We start from the raw sequence: 24,440 nt of genomic DNA, 5'->3' as shown, positions 1-24,440 counted from the left end.
CAGTGCCGGGGGTCTATCAGAAGGCGAGGCGCTGGGGCTCGGATTTGGGGTAGGGGCATCTATTGCTCCGCGCGCACCCTTGGTTGGGGCTGAATGACCTTTGGTTTTTTTCCCCCTCAACCCTCTGGACCCACAATGAAATTCGTTGAGGGAAGTCTCGGTTCTGGTCTTCAGTGGCTGAGTGTAAAGAGCATACCCGCCAGAGGGGAGCGCAGAGCGAGGGGACGTGGCAATGAGAGCAGAGTGGCTGAGCGGGAAGAGGGGAGAGATTGCAGTAGGAAAAGTGCCTCAGGAAAGACGAAAAGACCAGTGAGCGTCTGCTTTAACCAGAGGATGCTCTCGTTGGAAGTTTGGGGAGGGTGCCAGGACCTGGAATTCCTGCCCAGCCTCAGAGGAGCCGGGGTCAAGGGAACTGAGTCAGGAACTGAGTGTGGTGGTCTGGCAACGGTAGGACCAAGGAAGCAGGGGCTACGGTCCAAGGCCTGAAAGCTAGACCCTGCAGCCGATGTCTGTACTAGGTGGGTACCGAATTTCGGTTGCGGCATGGCAACCGAAATGATGCCAGGCACAGCTGTGATCCCGGGATGGAGCTGTGGGTGGGTGAGGCAGTGAGAGCAGGCGTAGGAGCCGGGGCTGAGGGAGGAAGGGCTCCTAGCCAGAAGTCTTCTCCCTCCCAGTCTTCCATGCGGGCTTTGGACCCTAGGTGACTGCAACAAGGTGCCGGCCAGCAGTCAGAGCCACGCGGCTGGAGTGCCCTGCGGCCCAGAATAGCCGCGCTGGAAGTTCTTGAAAAGGGTCAGCAATCAGACCCCTCCCTTAGATACTAAGTATTTTGTTCCAACAAGTGGACCCTCTCTTGCTTCTTCCCTCTGCCCCAGCTCAACTGTCGAGAGCTTAGTTGCCTCCACCCCACTCTCTCCTAGCCAGGACCCTCTCTAGTCGTTTTGCTTTGGCCAAAACCACAGTTCAAGTCCTGCCCCAGCGGGGCGGAGGGAGTAGCAGGCAAGGGGGGGAAGGGCAAAGTGGGATGGACCCCTATAAGGGCGATATTAGAGCCACTGGAGACTTGGAATTTCTGGACCCTCTTGTGTCAAACCACAGCCAGAGCACGCATGGTGGGCAGTATCCACAACCCGAGCATGTTCCTGACCTACAGGCAGACTGGAGCCGGATGCCGGGGCCTGGGGTGGGGCTTGCGCGGGGGAGGGGGGTGCGGGGGGCGGTGAGGATCTCTGGAGCCTGCCGAACACCCTTAGGCAAGGAACAGGAAGCAAAGTCCGATAATCTTTTTATAAAATACAGGGGTTTTGAAGGAGAGCCTGGGATCAGCCACAGCGTGTGTAGTGCGCTCACACGAAGATCTGAATGCGGTCACGGATGGGCTGGCGGCAAATGGGGCAGGCGTTAAGGGCAGCGCCACAGGGCGCACATGCTCCATGGCCGCACTGGAACACCAGGCGGATGTGGCTGTCGATGCAGATGGGGCAGGTGATGCGCTCCTCCATCTGCCTGTAGCGACTCTGTAGCTCCTCTACCAGTTGCCGAGGCGGGCCGGGCACCTGGATGGCATTAACCACCTCTGAACCATCTGTAGGATGAGTGGGAATCGGCAACAGTAAGTGTGAAGATTAGGTGCAGGCTGGTGAGCATGCCACGGGACAAGGAGTGGCCGGGCCAAGCCCCATCCTACCCACCTGGGCGTAGCTTCTTGCTGATGATCACCTGGCACCTGATACACTTCTTCATCCTTCGTGCACACTCTGTCAAGGGCAGTGCACTGTTAGTAGGGCTGTACTAGGCAGTTGGGCCACCCTGGTCCTCCACACCCCGAACTCACCCTCACACACTGTGCGGTGCTGACACGGTGAGAACAGAACTAGCAATGCCAGCTCCGAGCACACCAGGCACTCGGCAGCTTCTGGCCCTGCTGTGCCAGACACATGCAGGTTCGTCACGGTGTTAGGAGTACTCAGCACATGCCGGGGGCCCGGGGGCACACCCCCACCGCCACCTGCCTGTCGCTCCCTGCAGTTGGAGGAGGGGGCTTGAAAGGTGGCCCGATGGCCTTAATGGCTGCCCTCCCCACCACATACCCCACATCATGGGCTCACCTGAAGCGCTGGGCACAGCCCTGCAAGGCCTTGAGCACTCGGCCTTCTGTGGCCAGGTCCAGTGGGCTCCGGCCGCGGTGGTTTGCGTAGCTCACATCAGCACCCTCCAATGCCAGGAAGCAGGCCACTGCGGCGCCTACAGTCAACTCTGTGCTGCCTGGGAGGCCTGAGGCCTGTAACTGAGTGGCAGGGCATACAGATAAGGGTGGAAACCCACACGGACTTGAAGGAAGCCTTTTCTGATATTGGGCTACCCCAGAAGTCTGAACAATGGTACCACTGTCTGGCTAATTCTGGTTCTAGGAAGGGTGGGGAGGGCAAACCCAAGGGTGCCCTTTGATAGGCAGGTGCAGAAACTCTGAGACCCTTCATCCCAAATGGGCCCCAACCCTTTTCCAGGTTGGTCTGGATTAGAGAGAATGGCTCCTTGGATTATAATGGGCCCTCCTTTGCAGTACCCACATCACACTTCCTCACCCTTGACAGCAGCTGCAAGGGCCCTGGGTCTCCCCCAGCCCTGTCAGCCACCAGGGGCAGCAGCTGATGACGCTGTAGTGCCACATGCAGGGCTGTGTCACCCTCCTCATCCTCAGTGTTGACACTGCAGCCAGCGTCCACCAGCAGCGGTACGAGCCCCAGGTGGGCCTGCTGCACAGCCAGATGCAGTGGGGATTGAAGCTTCCTGTTTCGCACATTCACATCGCAGCGGCCCTAGGGAAAGGGTGGCATAGGCTCAGCTTTGACATCCCACTTGGTCTGGTTCCTGGCCTGTGGGTGCCCTGGGACCCCTGCACCCACCTCTCGGATTAGGACCTGGGCCACCTCACGGTGGTTGTTGAGAGCTGCCAGATGTAGCGCAGTAAAGCCGTCCTCCTTCTTGGCATCCACCAGCTGCCGGGCTCTTGCCAGAATCTTTCTAACTGCTCTGTGGGAACAAGAAGGTATGTCCAAGGGCTTCCCTAAGCCTGTCGGAGTGCTCTGGATCAGGACAGCCCAGCAGTAGGTCAAAAGACTGGATGACAGCAGTGTGCCCAGCCCCCACACTCACAGCACATGGCCCTTGAGGGATGCATGGTGCAGCAGTGTGAAGCCCTGGCTATTGGTAGCAGTGACATCGATGCCAGGCACCTCGGTGAGGACTTCAACAATGCTGCTGGCACCGGCACCCGCAGAGATGGCAGAATGCAGGGGTGTGTCTGCATGGGCATCCTGCAACAGAGGGGGTGGTCACACAGCAGTGCCTTTCTCCATGGTCAAGTTGGTTCCTTGACCTAGGGCTGGTTAGTGGCAGGGAATCCAGGGACTATCACTCACCGGCAAGTTGACATCACAACCACGTTCACACAGGATCTTTACCACCTCTAGGAAGCCCCTCTGTACAGCCACATGTAGGGCTGTGCTGCGTGTGCCATTCTGAACATCCACCCCACATCCGGCACTCAGGAGCAGCCTTGTGGCCTCAGGCTGGTTCCTAATGGAAGAGGTGGGAGGGTTGGGGCAGTCCATTTTGCACACTGGCTCTAAAGTTCATTCCCAACAGGACCCACCAGCCTGCCCAGGCCTCACCCCATGGCTGTGTAGTGAAGGGCAGTGTTGCCCTCCTCATCCAGCAGGTCCACACTTGCTCTTGCCTGCAGCAGCAGCCGTACCAGCTCTACCTGGCCCAGGTAAGCAGCCACCTGCAGGGCAGTCCTACCCTGGTTCTTGGTGTCCACCTGTGAAGAAAGCCAGCACATGAGTTCTGGGCTCCCTCCCTGACGGCTATCAGAGGGGCAGGGTGGAAACCTGCCTGCTCCGGATGCCTTCGAAGCAGGTCCAGGGCCCGGGCTACATTTCCCAGTGCAGCCTCCACTACCAGCCTCCCTGGGTGCTCTGGGTCGCTCTTCTGTGTCCGAAGCTTGTCCAGGGCCACACTCAGTGAGCCTGGGGGCAGGGTTGGGGTAAGTGCTGGCCAGGGGCGGCCCTGCCTCCCACCAGCCACTGGGACGGATGCCGCACTTTTGTTCTCTCTGGCGCGCTCAGCCACGCCCAGGTTGGCATCCTCCTCAGGCCGGCAGGCCACTAGGCAGGCGGGGCTGAAGGTCCACCGCTGGCCACCAACCGCCACACGCAAGTTTCCATCTCCAAACACCTTCACCACTTTCCCCACTCGGCCCAGGGCCTGAGAATGAGAGGTGGGATCACAACAGGTTGGTGGTGGCATAGAAAGGAGGAGGAGTGTGGTCAATGTGTTGACAATAGACATTAAGACTCACGGGGGCCATGTCGTCAGTCCATTCTCCATGTCCAGCTTGCAGTCGCTTCACAGTGTCAAGGTCATCGATGACCCGGACCACATCACCCACCCAGAAGCTGTTGTGCTGGATGACAGAGAGGCCAATAAGGGGAGTTCCTCCAGCTACTTGTGTCTACTCAGGGTCTTGTAGGAGGGCACATCCTGCTCCACAGGGCAAGAAGACTTAACCTCGGCCTCAGTTCCTGCCTCAAGTACAACCAAATGGTCTGGCTGGTCAAGGGCCTCAGATGACCAAAACAGGCCTGGGTGGCCAGCCTGAGCCGTAGGGCATAGCCATCCAAGAGCAGAGACCGAAGTCCAGCTCTGGAGACGTGTGAAGGTCAAGAAGACCTGTTGCAAGGGTCCCTACCCACTGATCAGACACAAGGCAGCACGGAAAATGCAGTGTAGATCCAATGCAGCTGGGGATGGAGTTGGGCGGGAGGCGGGGGGGGGGTAGGACCAGTTGGGGTGTGAGGTTCCTGCAGGGATCTATGCACACACTTGTGTGCAGAATGAACCTGCTCTAAAGTAGCCTCCAGGTTCACACTGGACACCCCCCCCCATCTGTCATCTCTCATCTCCACAGTCCAGTGTTGCAAACAGCTTTCACAGACTCTATCCAACTACTCTCCAATACCGTTGGCCTCCACTGCAGTCTCCTTACAGACCACTCCATCCGTCTCGTGGTGCAAACAGCTCCTCAGGAGTGTGGCGAGCAACCCCACGTCTAGTCTGCCATACTCCTCTGTTCTCAGGACTGAGCCCCTGGCCCACAGGTTCTAGTCTCAGACGTCTGTATTTCATTCTTCTCTGTATCCCTCACATCTGTGTCCCTTCTGGTCTTACTTCCACACATCAGGTTTTCCCCTTCCTTCAAGTCTGCAAGCTCATGGGGAGACTGGTGCCTAGTCCTGCCTAACCACTCCCAAGACTGAATAGGTACATGGACGGAATTAGAGAAGCAATAATAAGTGGGGCTCAGCCCGGCCCCCTAGGCACCTTGGTGAGAGCCCCAGGGTGGAAGGTCCAGCGGGTTTCATGGTTGAACTGCACACGCACGTCCCCACGGTCTGTGATGCGGTGCACGGTGCCCATCTGTCCGATAAACTGTGGCGGGTCACGGAGGCTATGGCTGGGTCAGGCTGGACTCTTGGGGCAGGAAGAGGGGAGGGGTCCAAAGGACTTGGGAAGGGGAGCACAAGGGGAGTCAGCAGAAGAGGTGGCTCACCTCTGCCATCCTAGGGTTCCAGCCACCATGGCCTTCTTGCATGTCCCTTAGGACATCTGTGTCCAGCAGACACTTGACCTTGTCCCCACGCTGGAAGGGCTGGCCATCAGCACTCACCCTGCGCTGCAGCTCTGCTGGCTTGCCTGGGGGGAGGGTGGCAGGCTAGGCCTCAGGAAGCAACCTCCCCACCCCGAAGAGGACATGCCAGGGTGACACATGTACAGCCAGGGTAGGAGGGCAGCTGCCGTCAGAGCCAGCCCCATACCAAGCTTCGGGAGGTGCTCCTTGTAGTAAAAGCCGCCAGCTGCCTCACCAACACATTTGAGATCCACCTTGCCTTTGTGGCCCACTCGGTACACATTTGTGGTTCCATCTGCCCATGTTACGCTGGCCACACTTCGGCCTGTCTCCACATCCCAGCCACGGATGTCCACCACACGGCCTGTCTTGCCTTCCCCTCCTGGGAAGACAGTGTGCACACCGAGGAGCTTAGCATGTGCCTTAAAGCTGAGCTGTAGCCAGCTTCCTCTCCCTGTCTCTCTCCAGCCACCACTCACCATCTTGTGAGCCCCATTCCCAGTCAGGGCCTCGTACCACTTTTGCTCCTTGAAAGATGCCCCTCAGTGGGATTCGAGGGAGGCCCTGTCGGGGACTCAGCGTAACCCTGTAAGAGAATGAGTCTTGAGCCATGCAGCTATGATGGCCAGATTCTCTCCTAATGGCACCAGGGTCTACAGGATAGGTATTCTGGATCTCAGGCCAAACCACTGCCCTTGAATGGTTCCCCAGCAGGCCTCCGCTTTGGGAGAGGGAACTATCCGATGTCTCTGGGTTCAGAGACTTTCACCAGTACCAGGCTGGAAAGTGACCCGAGATGACTCATGGAGCACAGTCTGTCTCTGCTGCCTATAGGCAGCAGGGCCAGAGCCTGGCCCAGAGAAATGAAACACTATCCAGTCACCAGAACTGACACTTACCCTGGCCTCAGACTCACCAGAAGAGGAGGCCTATACTACACTTCTCTACATATAGGAAAGACTAAGGAGGTGCAGAAAATAAAGATGGTCCTTGACTGCCTTCCCAAGTCAATCCAACAAAGACCTGTCTCCTCAGCTCTCTGCATCAGGCCAGGGCCACTCCCAGCTAGCCGAATGGGCTTGAGCTGCCCCATGGCCAGGCATGGTGTCACCAGGGGATGATGTGTGTTTCAATTGTTTCTGCTATCCATGTGGCTACAGTCAAACTACAATCAGTATTCCAGGACGCCACTATACTAAAGAGCTATGCTTGCCTATCTAAGGGTGAAGTGACAGAGGAAATCCCATCCATGGAATCTGCCTCACAGTGTGCCTAGAAAAAGCCTTCAGTGAGAAATGGGGGAGTGACATTCTCAGGGCTCTAGAATAACCTGACCCTGGCTATTCTTCAAGGAAATCACACAGGGAGGACTTGCTAGGTACTTCTGGAAGTGACTCAGCCAGAGGCCAAAGCCTGGCTGGATGTCAAAGGCACGAGTCAGAAGGCCCTGGGGAGGTAGGCTATTGCCTAGGGAACTCACGGGCGGGAGTGAGATGTCTCATAGCGCTCGAAGGCATGGGTAAGGTCATGTTTGTTGTGCATGTAGCACTGCGTGCAGAGATCATAGTCAAAGCAGACACGGCACTTCCAACGCATGCCACGAAGCCCATGTTTCTTGCAACAGTCACAGATGATGTTGGGATGGCGGATACCTAGGTGTAGGATGGGCTAAGTGAGGACCCGCTGGTCTCCTGTCAACTGGCCAGTCCCACCCGCAGCTGGGAATCAACACACACCGATTTGGGCGTTGTCATAGAGCAACAGGTCATGGGCACCTTGGTAGCCAGCTCGATAGTTGGTACGTGTGCCCTGGTCCCACTGAACGACAACTGTACGGTCGGGGGTCGAGGGGCTGCCATGGCGGCCAAGCTCCACCACGGTGCCCACACCGCCCTCACCTCCATCCTGCTGGCCCCATTTCCAGTCCATTCCGCGTACCACACGCATGCCCACCTGCACACCTGCATGGGGGTCCAGGTCCATGGTGAGGGGGGGTTGTTCAAAGACCTGCAACAGAGAGGTTTTATCTTTAGTCTATGTCAGAACGCCCTGTGGCCATGCTAATCATAGGATACATGTTGAGATGACCACCTGGGAGAGCAGTATGGGTCAGGGACAGAGGAAACTAGGTCGAAAGAACAAAGACCATCCGGGGCTTGGGCCTACAGACCAGGACCAGAGAGAGCCAGGAGGGAGAAGGGTGGGAGAGGAGAACAAAGCTGGTAGACACAGAAGGGCAGTAGCCAAATGCAAGAATGTCCACCACACTTACAAGTCACTACAGTGACCTGAAAGGAAGGGGTTGAGGAAAGTGCCCCTTGGAAAGAGCGTAAGTGGACAGACCCAAAGAGCCAGGAACCGAGCCTGGCACGGTGGCCACATGCTAGTGGATCTGCTTCCAAAGACCTGCCTGCCCATGATGCTCCATCAGTATGGGTGTACTTTAAAGCTAGAGTTGGACTCAACGTGATGGTGCGTACTATAATACCAGCGCCCAGGAGGAGGAAGAGGCGAGAGGTTCTCTATGAGTTCAAGACCAACCTGGTCTATACAGTGAGTTCTAGGCTAGCTAAGGCTACATACTGTCTACAGCCTGTCTCCAAAAATCAGATTAATAAAAACTAAAGCTAATAGATGTACATTATAGACACCCAGGTGGAAGACTGTACGGCCAATCCATCTTTCAGAAACAAAGACTTTTCCTGTGCAGCTCACTGATATGTGGGACTGAATTAAAGGGCTGTTTTCCAACAAGTTGTTATAAAGCACCTGAAGAGGCAGCAATGTGAGTGAGGAGGCTCACAGTACATCCACAGAGAACTCCCACAGGTCTGCATGGAAAAGGCAGACAGGCTGGAAATGGGCAAGACGCAGAAACACGCGCCCCAGGACACGCACCCCAGGTGGAATGGTTTGTTAGCAGGACGCTGTTCATAGGCAGGGCAAGGTCCTCAGCTCCACATTTCAAACGATAGTGCAGTAAAGTCACACAACGCTTTAGGGACCAACGGTCTTTAAAGAATCATGGTCTGGCTGCAGAAGCAGTACACTCACAGAAGCCCTGGCCCCATCCATGTTCTTCAAGGTGAACTGGGCCCTGGAGTATTGAGTGCCCAAGAGAATATAAGCCTACCATGCATGCTATTTGGGGCAGCAGAACAAAGATGTGACTCTAATCACAGACGTTTAAAAAGTGGACAGGAAAGTGCAGGGTATGGTGGTCAGCCATGCCAAGCTGTAGGTTGCTTATGTGGCCTTAATCATATTAACTTTAGATATGTCTCTGTTCTAACCTTAAATAATGTCTTAACATGTACAAGGTCTTTCCTAGACTGAACTCAAACTCACTATCCTGCCTGAAGCCTTCAAAATGCCAACATCAAGGCACACAAAGGAATTTGAGAGAGTCTGACAGGGGATGCTCAGGGCTCCTACACTATGACAAGGAGTCACTTCTACTTCATCCCATCTATGCTATGCGCCAAGCCCTGTAGCTGGGGAAGGAGTGGGGAACTGCCTGGAATGAGCAAGGCCAGCGAGCGGTCTTGCTCTAGGACACATACTTAGTCTTTGCAAGAGGCTGAAAGATCACCCCCAGCATGGTTTGGGTGCAGCTGAAGACTATTTTGGGGCGGTGCCAGCATTACAGGTCCTGCCAACTCTATCTGGGGCCCAGTAGCACTACTCAGCTATGAGGCGGATCAGGGATAAGTGGGCAACAAGAATACAGCACACACCAGCCTTCTGCCTGGGCCCTCTTCCAGGCCTTGCCCCAGACTGACAGCCTTCTGGCCTGCCCAGCTCAGAAAACATTCCTCACTTCCCACTGTGAAGCCACAGGTGGGCAGAAAGGAAGACTAATAGCCCTGCCCAGCCACATACACTGGCTGATGGCTGGGTGTCTGCAGTCAGGGGTCATGGCCTGAGCACCACAGCCTGTCCCAGAGCCAAGCACAGTGAGAAATCCAGCACCACTCAGAAGCCTGTGTGTATATAAGGCACTGCCACATGCAGACTCTGGATGTGCATCTCACCACATTCTCAGGAGCACAAGCCTCCTGGACTGTATGGCCCTGTGTGGTTTTCTTTTAAATTTTACTATTTTATGTGTGTGGATATTTTGTCGGCATATGTCTGTACACCAAGTGTGTACAGTACCAGGAGAGGCCAAAAGAGGGCAGAGACCCCTTGGGACTGGAGTGATTGTGAGACAGCATGTGGATAGCAGGGATTGAACCTGGAGGTCTTCTGAATGGGCAGGCAGTATTCTTTACCACCAAACCAACGCTCAAGGCCTTTCTGCAACTTTTATTCCTTTACTCAGGCCCAGGGCTGCTAGAACCACAGCAAAAGCAGGCAGGCACATTCTCCTGCCTCACTGCCTACGAAAAGTCTTCCCACACAGCAGAGCTCTGTTTCTTCAAGGAATCCCTCTCATCTGTCCACAGATCATGTCTGTCCTCTCTTTTAACTCACTTTTCTCCATGGGCTCTAGAGTCCCTGCTAAGGTGTGACACTGGGGCCTAAGACCAGGGGAAATCCTAGTTTCTTCCTCTTCCCACAGGGTAGAGACAACCGCCAGAGCAGCCACAGTGAGAACTCACGGTGAAAAGTCGGAAACTTTGTGGTGCTAGTGAGCCCCAGACAGGGGCTCTTGTGGACGCTAACTCTGCTCCTCTGCAGCCTGTGTAGCCTCAACTCCTCCATCACCGTCTGTCACAGGAGTCTGACACAGATATGGCCAGAGTGGTCCCTTGCTGCACTTAGGGGATCCAGGGTCCCCCTCCATTCTGTACAACTCCCTTGATCAAGCAGCTTGATCCACAAGGTCTTTGAAGGCAGCCACCAGGTCCTTTCTCAGGCTTTCTCAGTCCAAACCCCATGCCTAGTCAGATGCAGGCCTTGTCAGACTCAACAATGACTGAAAAGATGTGTGAGACACAGGAAAGTAGTTTGTGCTGGGCTCCCATAATAGCCACAGGCTCTGCGTTTTATAGCCCAGGCCCCGTACATCCAAACAATGCTTGCTTGCTGCAAGCCAGACATCAGTGCCTCGCCTCGAGTGGCAAAGACACGACAGACAACAAGAAAACACAGTTCCAATCCGCTCAGCTCCACATCCCTAGTAATGGCCATGGCTGTACTACTGAGAAATATCCTGGAGGGAAATTAGCTACGCAGGTATGTTGGAGTGGGGACGAGGTCTTCTCAGTATATCTTCCTAGCCACAGAACTTCTCACTACCTGATCTTTAAAGCTCCCGGCCTTGCCACTTCCTGGGCCTTTGCTGTGATTTCATATTCTCTCCACGCAGATCTTCTACAAGAGCAGGCACTCTCAAGCTAGGCATCTCCGTCCACTCCCAGCATCCTCTACACAGAACCTTCCTTGTACATGACTGAGGCAGGGGTAGACAGTGGCCTGTGGGCACAGTGGTGACACTGCTCTTCAGAGACAGCTCTGCCTCTGCCAGCTACTGATCTCCACTGGAACCACATCAACCTTCCTTCCTGTTGCCAGAGCTCAGCACAGCTGAGAAGGCATATTGAGAAGACCTCGTCCCCACTCCAACATACCTGTTAGTCAGAGCACGGCTTGTTACAAGAGAACCTCACACTCCAACAAAGGTGAGCAGACACATTCAACAAGCAGCTCTGACAGCAGAGGAAACCCTGACAGCCAACCCCCTTGACCCGGCCCAGCACTGGAATAAAATTAAAGGGCAGTAAAGGTTAAAGCTGTGCATTGTGGTGCACACTTGTAATTCTTGAATTGGAGAGGCTGGGGCAATCGTCTCTCAGGTTCAAATATGGTCAGGGCAATAAAGCGAGGGAAAAGAAAGAGGTAGGGGAAAAGGAGGATGAAGAATAGGAGGAAATATAGGAGAAGCAGGAGGAGGAGGAGGGAGGAGGAGGGAGAGGAGGAGGAAGAGGAGGAAGTGGTGGCGGCATCAGCAGTAGCGGTCACTAGAGCTGTGTGGCATGCATATCCTTCTGAGACCAGCTTCTCAGTTACAGCTTATCCACAGGCTGACGGCCTCACTAACCACTTGATGCTGGGACTTTTATAAGACATGGAGTAGGGTGGACTTCAAACATGACAACAAGCATAGCCCATGTGTGAACCTGCCTTCAGGAGAATGGTCAGAGGGCACAGAGCTCAGGTGAAGGGTACCCAACAAGGTTTAAGAGAATCAGGGCCAGGCCTCAACCAAAGACTCCACATGGGGTAGCAGAAAGGCCACCACCAGCCACTCTGGCCTGTCAGGGGCCTGTACTGATTGAGCACCTGCATGACCATCAGGCCTGGTTAAGTAAAACTCTCCTCAGCCCTGACCAGTGAACCGCCAGTCTCAAGGGCTGTTCCCGGGCAGCAGCCCAGCCAAGTCAGACACAACCATAAGGAACACCAAGAGGGCTTTCTGTTCACAATCAGCATCTCAGTGCCTAAGGCTGCCCCACCACAACTGTAGCAGAGCAGGCAGGAGATTCAGTGCACAACGTCTCTCACAGACAGTCCTCCCCATAGTCCTGGGATGGGTAAATCCAAGAAGCACTCGGCATTGGTGGCACTAAACTTGAGAGCCTGTGTTCCCCCTCCCCACTACCTTGTACGCTGGAGGTTTTAGGATCTCTCCTCTGCTTCAGAGGCAGTGCTCTCTGCCTTGCATCTCCTTACCTGAGCTGAGCCTCTGGCAATGCCGCCCTGCTGCCGCCTGCAACATAGTTACTACATGACCAGACAGGAGACAGGTTCCTGGGCCTCCAAGGCTGCAGCTGGATGTGGCGTTCTATGACACTACTAGAACACCCAGTGGTTTTCCCTCTCCTCTCCCTCCAGGCCTCCATGTCTCTGCAGTGTTATCAGCTGACCATTAGCATCCCATTCCTTGGCCTGTGATATCACTACCCGAGAAGAGAAAAGTTCACCAGGAGTATGTGGGATGGTTGGTGCAGAGCAGAATGGGAAGCAGGAAGGCAGAGATGAGATTTAGGCAGACTGGTGGAAGGTCTCCATTTTGGACTCAGTTCTTGTTTTCTTTTTTTTTTTTTTTTTTTTTTTTTTAAAGATTATTTATTTAATGTATAATTCACCTAGAAGAGGTCTTCTCATTACAGATTTGGATGGTTGCTGATTTGAACTCAGGACCTCTGGAAGAGCAGTCAGTGCAACCACTGAGCCATCTCCAGCCCCATCAGTGTTTCAATTCACCTAGAGGTCTTGCTCTTTGGATGGCCTGGGTACCCTGACCACAGTGAAGGAGCCTGTCTACTTCATGACCAACAAAGATCGAGGGGACATGATGCCACTTTGGAAGGGAGGTCTCATCCCTTAAGCTTACCTGTCGACTGACTGACCAAGCACTACAAGGCTAAGAGGAAAGAGGGTCCCTAGCATACTGGGCACAGCACCAGCCAGAGAATCATGAGTCTACTATGCCAAGTCTCTAGGCAAGTCCAAGAAGTAGCCTGCATATCTGAATAGGCTAGCCCAGGCTGCCCAGGCTAGCCCATACCTTTTGCCCAGGCTAGCCAGTCTCCAAACCTTGGGTGAGTATATATGCTCAGGGTGCCAAGAGGGAGAAGTTCCTGATGAAATGCAGGACTGGAGGCCTGTCTTAAAGGACAGCCCAACTCTTCTGGGACACATGCACCCTCAAAGGATCTTAGTGTCCACTACTGCACCTTTCTGATCATCTCTGCTGTGATAGCTGTTCTTGGTCCACATTTTTACCGCGTTGGAATTTATTAAAACCCAAGCAGCTGGACACATCTGTGAGGGATTTTTCTTAATTAAATCATTTGAGGAGGGAAGGCCCACCTTTAATCCGGATCTTTGAGCTGAGAAGATCCACTTTTGATATGGGCCACACCTTCTGGTGGTAGCCTATATAAAAAACAGGGGAAGAAATTTTTGCTCTTGCTTGCTTATCCTCACTATCAATTCACTGTGTGTATATATATATATGTGTGTGTGTGTATATATATATATATATATATATATATATATATATATATATATATATATATATATTTAGTTGGTTAGTTAGTTGTGTTCCTCTGGAGAACCCTGACTAATAATATATGTGCCATGCCACAACCTAACAGCTACCACAAGCCAGCCCTTCCCACTACATAGGAAGCCTCTGCCTCTTTTCTTCCATCCTCCTGCCCTAATTGACAAGGCTCTTGACAGAGGATGGTACTGCGTGCTCCATGTGTGCTGAAACCCGACGAAGCTCCCAAAGACATCAGTGGCCTTACAGAAACCTTAGTCCTGAGTGTATACAGAGGACCTGGGGTCTGAATGCATTGTCCTGGAGTTCTGCCCTGTGTAGCTCCAGACAGTCTAAAAGCTACAACTAGGGGAAGAGGTGGGGCCAAAAAAAAAAAAAAAAAAGCTACAACCAAGTGTACAAACAATATTAATTTCAGGGACTGGAGAGATGGCACAGTGGTTAAGAGCACCGACTGCACTTCCAAAGGTCCTGAGTTCAATTCCCAGCAGCCACATGGTGGCTCACAATCATTCGTAATGAGATCTGATGCCCTCTTTTGGTGTGTCTGAAGACAGCGGCAGTGTACTTATATATAATAACTAAATAAATCTTTTTATAAAAAAAACCAATGCTACTTTCAAATGCACATTAAATGTCACTAAACTTTGATATACATGATACTTCAGCATGCTGAAAAGCACAGTGTTATGTGTGCCACCCTCCCTGTAGGAAATTCACCTACAGAGTTAACTGACTTTTTCCTTTGCCAGAAATACTGGGCTCTGTCATCGGACAGAGCCATGTCCCTGGGCAGAATCCAAACACTCCTGGAGCTGTTGCTATAGATAGTTACAAGTATAGCAGGGTGTGTTAAAGTACGAGGGTGTGCTTGGCAAATATGCTTCAGCAGAAGTAGAACTCACTTTAGGCCAGCTTTCAGGAGGCAGAGGCAGGCAGACTTCTGTGAGTTCAAGGCCAGCCGGGTCTACAGAGCTAGGTCCAGGGTTCCAGGACAGCCAAGGCTATACAAAGAAACCCTGTCTTGGAAAGCTAGGAGAAACAAAAAAACAAATGAACAAACAACAAAAACTCACCTTAGAACACAAAGAAGCCTTTAGTCAGCATCCCGGGCATTTAGTTGCTACTTCCTGGGCCACAAATTTGCTTCCTGGGCCAAAACTTCCTGTGGGAAACTAGCAGCCATTGCCAACATAGAATACAGCAAACCAAACAGGAAGGCAGGGAGCCAGGCTGGGGAAAGATCATTTTCGAGGCAGTTTTACACACAGTATTTACTGCCATAACCAGACAGTGACCATTCTGGCTGCTGTTGCTACCAGTGTTCCTTCCTTTAAGAAACAAATGTGGCCCTCACTAGCCTGGATCTCACTATATAGACCAAATTCCTTTCAAGTGTTGAAATTAAAAGCATTTGTGGGACATCATGTCAGGACATTTAATAGGGTCAGAATTATCAGAACAGTGTAGGGGGATGCTGCCCCTTATTATATGAATATTTTATTGGGAATCCCAAAACAGCCACAAAAATTAAGTCATTGTTATAATATAAAAGTTAGCAGACTGCCTTTATTCAGACAAATAAAACTACATGACACAGAGCATTCAGGACTCATCTCCCTATACCTGTGGTGGTGTCTGAAACAGTAATTGAAAATGTTTAACAAAACTGGTTCATCAGAGACCCCCTACTAGGCAGGTGGATGTCCTAGATGCCAGTAGAATCAAACAAGAATGTCAACTGAAGACACAGAGGCTGGAAAACCAGATCTGCCCTGCACTGAGACATCTGATGGGGGACATCATTAAGGTTCAGGGGTATCACGGCTGCTAATCTTGCTGAAGAACTCTGGGTACACTGTAGCTTGGGGTTCACCACCCTGCCTAGGGCTGACCTTGGGTGGGATAATGACATACAGATACTTGTTGCATCAGAAGCAACAGGCCAGAGTGGAATGTGTAGCCAGATCTTCTATAAGTGGCCAACCTTCCTCTGTCCCCAAGCCCATTCTAGCTCATTAGGAGCCTTCCTGGCATCTCCGCTTTTCTCATTGGTTCTGAACCCAGAGGAGGCAGAAAGGACGATTTCTCACTGCCCAGTCCACTCAAGCACATTTAAACAGAAACACAAACCCTGACATAACATCATCACAGGGCATCCTCAAGGGAAACAAACCAAACCCAAACTCACAAGCGCTCACCTGTCTGGAGGTCCAGTGTCCCCCACCCGCCTTGAGAATCGGGCAGGAGCCCTGATGCTTGGAGACTTGGGACTGGGCTCCGCCGTGCTGACCTTCCTTTCTGAAAGCCCCCGGAGATCCAACCCTATGGCCAGGGGTGCTGAGACGCAGTTAACATCTGAGAAGGGACAGAGGCCGCTGGTCGCCTTAAAAAGCTCCCATGGGTCTGGTGGCTGGGACACGCTGCATCACCCCCACGCACCGAGAACGCGCAACGGGCACGAGCTGGGTCCAGGGGGGGAAGGACTAAAAGCCGGTCGCGCTGAAGGGCCGAGGTCGGCCGACAAGACCGCAGCCTCGTCAGGATGATCAGGCCCCCCTAGGCCCCGTGCCACCGCCCCCGGCGCTGGGAGGGCGCCCGGCCCGGCCCCCCACTTGCCCGGAGTTTCCGCGCTCGTTCGGCCCAGGAATACCCGGCTCTGAGCAGCGCAGAGGCTGACAGTGGAACCTCGGCTTGCCACCGAGGCGCCAGCTGCAACCCGCCGTCCTCCGCCCCCCAACAGTGCTTAGCAAGGCCGCCTCTCCAGCTCTAGCCCACCAGGGAGCCCCACCACGGCCCCCCGACCACGGTCGCGGGCCGCCCCACAGACTGCCGGGAGCTGTAGTTTGCAGAGACAGCCCGGGGGCGGGGCAGACAACTCCCAGGAGGCCCTGCGCGTGACGCAAAATGCTTAGGGTCAGGGGGCGGGACATATAGCTACCAAGGTACCCTGAGCATGACGTACTTGTCTGGTCTGGCAGCAAACGGACCGACAGCCGCGGTATGACCAGCGGGAGCTCTGCTACTCTAAAGAAGAAACTGGAAATACCTGTGTCCTGGCATCCTTGGAACAGAAAGTGAGCGTTGAGAGGTGATGCGGGCAAAGTCGCGCCCGGAAGTGCGTCTGGGCGGAGCCAGAGCGGCACGTGTCTCCTGCGCAGTACAAGTTCCCAGGACGCTCTCTGTTGCCTTGGAGACAGAAGTTTCGGGTGACGTCTTGCCTGAAACGGGTGGGGGTTCCAGAGATGTATCGAAAACGCATCCAAAGTAATTCTTTTGGCTTTTTTCCCCCTTCTTTTTGAAATAAGGTTTCACTATGTAGCAAAATGTAGCAACATGTAGCAACATAACCTGGACCTCAGTTTGTTGACCTCGAGCCATGACCTCGAACCCATGGAGCCACAACAGCCTTTGCCTCCTGAATGCAGAAAATTAAAAGCATGAGCTACCACACCCAGCACGATTTCATTTGTTTTAAAATCAGAGTTGCGCCAGTTTTTCTCTTTTGTTTTCCTGTCGTCGATCTGGGGTGTAGTGAGGATCAACTCTGGTGAACTGAACAACCCCACACCCAGCTACTGATTTTAGTCCCACAGGCATAAAGATAAAAAACAATCATCCAGGCCTTTGGGTTTATAAACAGTATACTACCTTGTTTTACATATCTTAGACAGTTCTGTGTTATATTCCTTAGACCATAACAACTCTCACAAGCTTTGCCCCCTGTGCAAGTTCCACGTGTTCTAACTGTCCCCTCATCCAGCTTGCTGTCCAGGTATATTTCCCTGATGCACACTATCACGAGTGAACCCAGTCTATTCCTGCACAGTCTTGGTTTTTCTTTGTTCTTTTCTTTACATTTATTTCTTTTTGTGGGGGGAGGGGACACCAGTGCCATAACCTTCATGCGAAGTCAGAGGCTCAAGCAAGTGTCTTTGCCTACTAAATTATTTCACTGGCTATTTTTATTTAAGGACAGACAGCATCTTACTTTGGCACAGGTTGACCTCCAACACTGTAGCTCTGTAATCCTACAATTGCAGCCTTTTAAGTGCTGGGGTTTGGGGGCATAAATCACCCCTCCTAGCTCCAGCCTTAGATGTGTCAACAGGTTTCTAGTTTGTTCGAGTGGGTGGGTGATTGGTAGATTAGTTGGCTTTCATGATGGGGGGGTCTCACTAAATGGCCCTGACTGGCCTGAAATTCTCATGTAGCCTAAAGCTAGCCTAGAACTCACAAAGATTCACCTGCCTCTGCTTGTTTAGTGCTAGGATTAAAGGCAAGCACCATCGTGTTGGGTTTTACACTGTGTTAGGTGAAATGACATAACAAAGTGTTATGTGTACCACCCTCTCTGTAGGAAATTCACCTACAGAGTTAACTGACTTTTTCCTTTGCCAGAAATACTGGGCTCAGTCATCAGACAGAGCCATGTCCCTGGGCAGTATCCAATTATGGTATGCATTCACCATTTGTGAAGCAGATATCAAGTTCTTAGGCAATTCAAAACACAATAATCCCCCAAGAATGAAAAGCTATAACAAGAGCAATATTAGAATCCGGTCCAAAATTACAGTGTTCATGGAAGAGAGATGAGGCTAGGGAAATAACATGAGATATAAGGCCAGAGGTACTAATTTCTCAAGATAAGCTGATACTGGCTGAAGTCCAGATGCAAGTCATACATGGCACCCTTGATAGTGTGCCACATGACAGCTTTAAGTGCTTGGGACAAGGTTGAAGAAAGGACCTGAACTATTAACTCTGATTGTACAAAGTCCAAAATAAACATTCACTGACGTTTTACAAAGATTGACTTCAACTGTAGATAGAAGGGTATCAGATCCACAAGCAAGAAAGCGCTGATTGAACCTTTAGCCTTTGAAAACACTAATGCTGGATGTAAGAAGGGTGATCAGACCTTTAAAGGCAAGATCATCACCAATAGATAAATAGATTAGAGAAATCAGTTGGCAAATGATCTAATTCATATGTTATGCCTTTATTAGGAGAAGTGGTCAAAAAAGGTTTTGGAAAAAAATTCAAAAGTGCCAAATGTTTTAATTGTGGTGAGCAAGTTCTGCAGAGACTCTTATCAGGATCACCTGTCAATAAAAAAGCTTATGGCCAATGAGCTGAGGAAGAAATTAGGAGGTGGGACATCTGGCAGAGATAGCGATCTGGGAAATAGAGGTATGGGAGATTTGCTGGGAAAGCTGAGGAGACAGCTTAACTCAGGATAGAATCAAGGGAGATTCGTCCCAAGAACTCTGAGGAGATGGATGTAAAAAGACAAGGAGAGGAAACCAACCACATAGCAGAAGCCAGGTTAGAATGAAAGGGATTACAAGTCAAGAGCAAGTCAGAGAACAAGCTGAAGTTTATGGCCCAGGTATTTTTTTTAAATAAATAATTAGTCTCAGAATCATCATTCTTGGAGTAGGGGTGACTGAGGAAACACTGGATTTATATTTTACAAAGGTCATTTCAAAAAGGATTGTCAACAGAACCACAATCATTCCAGAAAAAGGTATCAGCCTTCTGGGATATGCAAAAGTGTAGCAAGGGCCGGTAGTAGACTAATGAGTGTAGATTAATAAGGGAGAAACAAGGTAACCTCCTGTCGGGGAGGAAGGGGACCCTCTTGCCCTGCAGGAGGCCCTAGTATTAAGCGCATATCAGCCATTTTAAGTATTCCACAGAACACTTACAGTGCTGCTCTGGAGATAAACATGAGTAACTCAGATATCAAGGTCAGAGCAGGTTCAATAGCTAAAACAGAAAACTCAGGAAAGACCAAGAAACAGGTATTTTGGCAAACTTCTATAAATGATCAGAGGCCAAAACTAACGGTATTTATTAATAATATTGAAATTGAAGATGTGGTAAACACAATAATATCACCAAAATCTTGGCCTCTAAATTGGCCTCTTCAGAAGTGCAGAGATATATAATTTCTAGGTTTGGAAGTTTGTCCCAGATAAAACAAAGAATAATGCTTAAATGTATAGGGCCTGAAGGACAGATGGGAAATTTAAGGCCATATATGGAGAATACGTCCATGGATTTGTGGAGAAGAGATCTGTTGTAGCAGTGGAAGGCACAGATTACCATTCCACCACCCTCAGGGACAAGCTATAAAAAAATCTTATCAAGAAGAGTCATGGGGGTCAGTGAGATGGCTCGATGGGCATCGGTTAGGAGAAAGCTCAGAACACTGGCTGCTTTTCCAGAGGTCCTGACTTCAATTCCCAGCAACCACATGGTGGCTCATGACCAGCTCATGACGCCCTCTTCTGGCATGTAGTGTACATGCAGACAGAGAACTACTACATTAAAAAAAAATTACATAAATAAATTGGAAAAAAAAAAGTCAGGGATTAAGTTGTCCATAAACCAGACATAGCAGAGGTTGGCTCTTTAATCCATCAGATCTGATAGGGGGAGACCCTGAAGATCTCGACTGTAAACAGAAAGAAAGAAATGAAGAAAAACAAACAAACAAACAAAAAAGAATTAAAGTATATGCTGACCCGCTACATAGCAACAGCTCTGAGACTGGCTGAGACGTGAAAATGTTTGCAATCAGAACTTCAGCAATGCATAGCCAATAAATCTTGTTGGCTACAGAATCCTCAACACTCGTCATGGCATAGATAGAAATTTGTATTGCAGTTTGGTTATACAATTCAAACTAACTTGTAAAGAAAGACGGGTTACTTGCTTTCTTAAACAGAGAGCAGAGATTTATCTTTAGCTACATTGTGCACATGGCATATTCTATGCAGGAATGTGTGTTACCTGTAAAGGCTTTTATGTTCACGCAGAAAAACAATCTGACAAGATTCACCCTTGAGGAGGTTGAGAAGGGTACTGAGACAATGAGGCAAGTTGAAATTGAGCGACATCTATGTCTGTGCTTTTCATCCGCAGATTCAATATTCTATGGCGGGGTGGAGGGGTTGGTAGCTTGGTCTGTTCCCAGAGCTTAGGCAGGATAGCAACAGCATCCTGTTTGACTTCAGCTGTTTCATCAAAACTTGCTTCCACGACAGCTTCCAAGAAAGCTGTTGACTCCAGGTGATTCCAATTTCCAGCATCACAGACTGTTCCAGGCAGGACTTCAGTTAAGCCCCGAACTTTCTCAGCATGCAGAAAGTGGTCAGCAAATGCTACAAGCTTTCTTAAGACTTGACCAACATCTCAATTATCTTAGGGATCCCAAAAGAGAATGATGCCAAGAGGCGGTGTGGGTGGTTTTGGTTCTTCAGTGAGTGATGGATGCTTGTTACTATTTAAAGGGTATTGGTTACAAGTTATTAATGGTCTTGGTCAGGAAGGAAACAAAATAAGAGAGGTTAGATTCAGGGGTTTACTTATCCTCTACCTTTCTTTCTCTCCTATCTATTGTTAGGGGAAAAGTGTGGAGAAGGGATGAAAAGAAAAAGGGGAGATACAGGAATGATAAGATGAAAGGGTAGATTATTGAATCTACTCTTTTTTTTCAATGTTCAGTTTCCTTTAATGACCCCCATCTCCCTTGAAGGGTAGGTGCAGGCAGCTAGGCGACTGGCAAGACATGTTGCCTTGATTGACGGCTTTGCCCACGTGCTAGAAGTCCCCCTCCCAGGAAAAGTACTCTCGAAAGAGGGTCTGGGTCTCCTTGCTACCAGGATCCAGTTTCCGCCATGTATATGACTCATAGTTCATCTGCCAATCTGGACTCAGCAGAAAAGCAAGATCTTGGCCTCAGAAGACCCAAACCCCAGAAATGGAGCTGCTGTTGTTGGTTCCATACAAGATAACACTAGCAAAGGCATTCTTTCTCAGTTTGTCCAATGGCTGGAACATTCCAGTGATGAGGTTACAACTCACAAAGGTCTGGGTGAGCTCTTCAGGGAAGCATACCACAGGGACCAGCCATCCTTATCAAAGTGCTCCCAAAAATATGGCAGCGCCACAGAGAGAGTGTCCTCATTGTTTTTGTTTTTTTTTTTTTTTTTTTCGGGGCTGGGGACCGAACCCAGGGCCTTGCGCATGCTAGGCCAGCGCTCTACCGCTGAGCTAAATCCCCAACCCCAGGGTGTCCTCATTGGAATACTTTCGCTTAAACTCATCCAACACTAAGGTACTCTGGGGCAGGTGAGCAAAAGGGTCCTTGGCCTTGGGCTCAGCAGCCAATGTCTACTCACACTCGTCCATCTCTTCCTTAGAAGCTGGGGCAGCTGCCTTGTTTTTCCTCTTTCCGCTCAGTCTCGAGCTTCTGCTTCTCTTCTCGTGAGCCCTTTTCTTTCCTCGGGGTATCCTTTTCTGGTTGACTCTCTGCAAACTTCTTAGCATCAAACTGAGCCATCTTTCCACACAGCTTCACCTCCCCCAAGATGGCCCTGAACTGGGGCTGGTTAATGCAGGTAAGGAACCATCGGTTGGTATTGGGGAAGGCCTGGCGAATAGAAGGCTCTAAGACCTGTTTATAGAGCCACAACAGGGTGCAGGCAACTGTGATGTCAGCCAGTGTCACTCTCTCACCAACCAGAAAAGTCCTTGTCTTCAGATGAGTGTCCAGCAGCCCCAAGATTCGCTTTACCTCCTCTTTGGCATTTTCAGTGGCCTGCTTGCTGTGGTGCATAATGCCTAAGGTGGGGAACACCCAGGTGCTAGCTGAAGGGACGATGTCACTGTCAGCAAAGCTCACCCACTGCATCACCTGAGCTGCTGCCTCTGGCGTACTTCCCCACAACTCCTCGTTGCTTACGTAATAGGCGATGGCATTGCTCTCAAATACACAGAATCCGTCATCGCCCTCAAAGGCTGGAACCTTGCCGGCAGGAAATTTTCTGAGAAATTCAGGGTTGCGGTTGGTTTGGCCAAAGTGGAAGTGGGGTGGTGCGGAGAGCACGCGGACCTGAGCCCCGCTGTACTGAGCAGCGATGAGGGCCTTAAAGGCCCTCCAGTTTTCAGGGTATGTGTACAGGGTCCCAGCCGCCATGGTGATTCCGCAGAGAAAGTGGGTGGGGCTGTCGGCGCTGTTTGAATCTACTCTTAAACATAAACAAGACAAATAGTTTTACCAGTACAAGATTGTATTTTGCCACAACATAACACACACACACACACACACACACACACACACACACACACACACACACACACACACACAGAGCTGACTGCTATTGCCAACATTCTAGGATAATTAAAAAATGAAATTTAGTAGTCAATCAAGCTTGTATCATGATAGGCTCTTGTTTAATTACAGAAGTAAGGTTTGTTTAGCATCCTGTAGCTGTTTTCAAAGTTGAACAGATAGTATATAGATAGAAACAAGTAACATTTGCCTAATCGAACATACAACAGATAGATAAATGGTCTTCAAAAACCTCAGAGATCTACAGAATGGGGCATTTAAAGATTTTAAAAATTTTATGCTGTCTTCAGACACCAGAAAAGAACATCAGGTCCCATTACAGATGGTTGTGAGCCACCATGTTGCTGGGAATTGGACTCAAAACCTCTCTGGATGAGCAGTCAGTGTTTTTTAACTACTGAGCCCATCTCTCCAGCACCCTAGTAAGTGCTCTTAATCACCATCTCTCCAGCCCATAAAATGGCCAATTTCATGTTAGCAAATTTCATTTAAATTCAAACTAAGTCTGAAAGTATCTCCCAAGATTCAGGGTCCAACCTAAGGTTTTCTAACGGCCACATGAAGGTATTTGAGGAACAGATTCAATGTTGACCATACAGAACTCTACATCATAAAATAAGTAACAAAATGTCTAGGAGTCTGTAATGACAGCAGAGAGACTTTTTTAAAATGAGGGAGAAGCTGGGCAGAGGTGGTACATGCCTTTCACCCCAGCACTCAGGAGGCAGATGCAGATGGATCTCTATTTGACGCCAGCCTGGTCTACAGAGTGAGTTCCAGAACATACAGAGCTACATAAATCCTGTCTTTAAAAAGAGATGGAGGGGTTGGGGATTTAGCTCAGTGGTAGAGCGCTTGCCTAGGAACCAAAAAAAAAATTTAAAAAAGAGAGACACAGTTATTTCTTACAAATTCTAGTGAAAAGTGTAGGCACAAAAGAAATAGAGGGGTTGGGGATTTAGCTCAGTGGTAGAGTGCTTGCCTAGGAAGGCGCTTGCTTATGACTCCAGTTTGACAGGCATGACCCATTTTTTTTTTTGGGTTCATGATATGAAGGTCCCCAACTCCGTATTTTTTACCAGAAGAGGGATCTCAAAAAAAAAGAAATAGAAACCACTAAACAAGCTTCCATTACCAGCTGGTGTGGACGTGTTTCCCCACCACCACCAGGATGGATGCTGGAATAGGGCATGGTAGTGGGCAAATATATGTTGAGAACCAGGAGATTTTCACACTCTTCTAACCATGTTCCCAGAAGATGTTCATTAATTGACAAACAAAACCATGGTGGAGAAGGCCTGAAGACCACTGTATATATATAATAAATAAATACATTAAAAAAATCCCACTGTCTTTAAAATTACTTTTTATTTTTTGAACTGTAGCCCTCCTCCTGGTCTTTGCTACATTTCCACAACCCCAAACCCCTCCCGCCTGTCTTCAAGAGGGGTTCTTTTTCCACCCTTTATCCCCCTACCCATTTCACCTATCACAATTACTACATAGGAAAGAAGGACGGAGGATGGGAGAGAGATCCTTGAATCTAATTTCTTTCCTTTTGTTTCTTCTTTGAGTACTACCAA

The 24,440-nt window shown here is 50.4% G+C and overlaps 1 protein-coding gene and 1 pseudogene across 10 annotated transcripts; both read right to left on the bottom strand.

Annotated features, from left to right (window-relative positions):
• Positions 1 to 1,276: 1,276 nt before the first annotated feature.
• On the bottom strand, positions 1,277 to 16,880 carry Mib2 (mindbomb E3 ubiquitin protein ligase 2). 10 transcript variants are annotated; one of them, XM_032893222.1, is made up of 20 exons: positions 16,678 to 16,880; positions 15,914 to 16,070; positions 14,789 to 14,945; positions 7,432 to 7,702; positions 7,176 to 7,347; positions 6,175 to 6,281; positions 5,883 to 6,077; positions 5,618 to 5,760; positions 5,389 to 5,496; positions 4,367 to 4,471; positions 3,901 to 4,272; positions 3,678 to 3,826; positions 3,426 to 3,582; positions 3,160 to 3,320; positions 2,910 to 3,036; positions 2,589 to 2,822; positions 2,112 to 2,290; positions 1,838 to 2,025; positions 1,695 to 1,760; positions 1,277 to 1,588 (listed from the first exon to the last, which is right to left on the bottom strand). In XM_032893222.1, the coding sequence occupies exons 4-20, from the start codon at positions 7,676 to 7,678 to the stop codon at positions 1,350 to 1,352; spliced, it is 2,949 nt and encodes a 982-aa protein (XP_032749113.1). In that variant the 5' UTR covers positions 7,679 to 7,702; positions 14,789 to 14,945; positions 15,914 to 16,070; positions 16,678 to 16,880; the 3' UTR covers positions 1,277 to 1,349. The 10 variants fall into 10 exon arrangements, with proteins under 10 accessions (XP_032749113.1, XP_032749134.1, XP_032749182.1 ...); XM_032893243.1 differs by having other exon boundaries at positions 16,762 to 16,880; XM_032893291.1 differs by having other exon boundaries at positions 7,649 to 7,702; positions 16,678 to 16,878.
• Positions 15,910 to 22,702, bottom strand: LOC116889372 (annotated as a pseudogene).
• Between the last annotated feature and the right edge of the window lie 1,738 nt (positions 22,703 to 24,440).

This window comes from Rattus rattus, chromosome 1 (genome assembly GCF_011064425.1).
Source record: "Rattus rattus isolate New Zealand chromosome 1, Rrattus_CSIRO_v1, whole genome shotgun sequence".
Lineage (NCBI taxonomy): Eukaryota > Metazoa > Chordata > Mammalia > Rodentia > Muridae > Rattus > Rattus rattus.
This window is presented reverse-complemented; position numbering and strand designations above follow the sequence as displayed.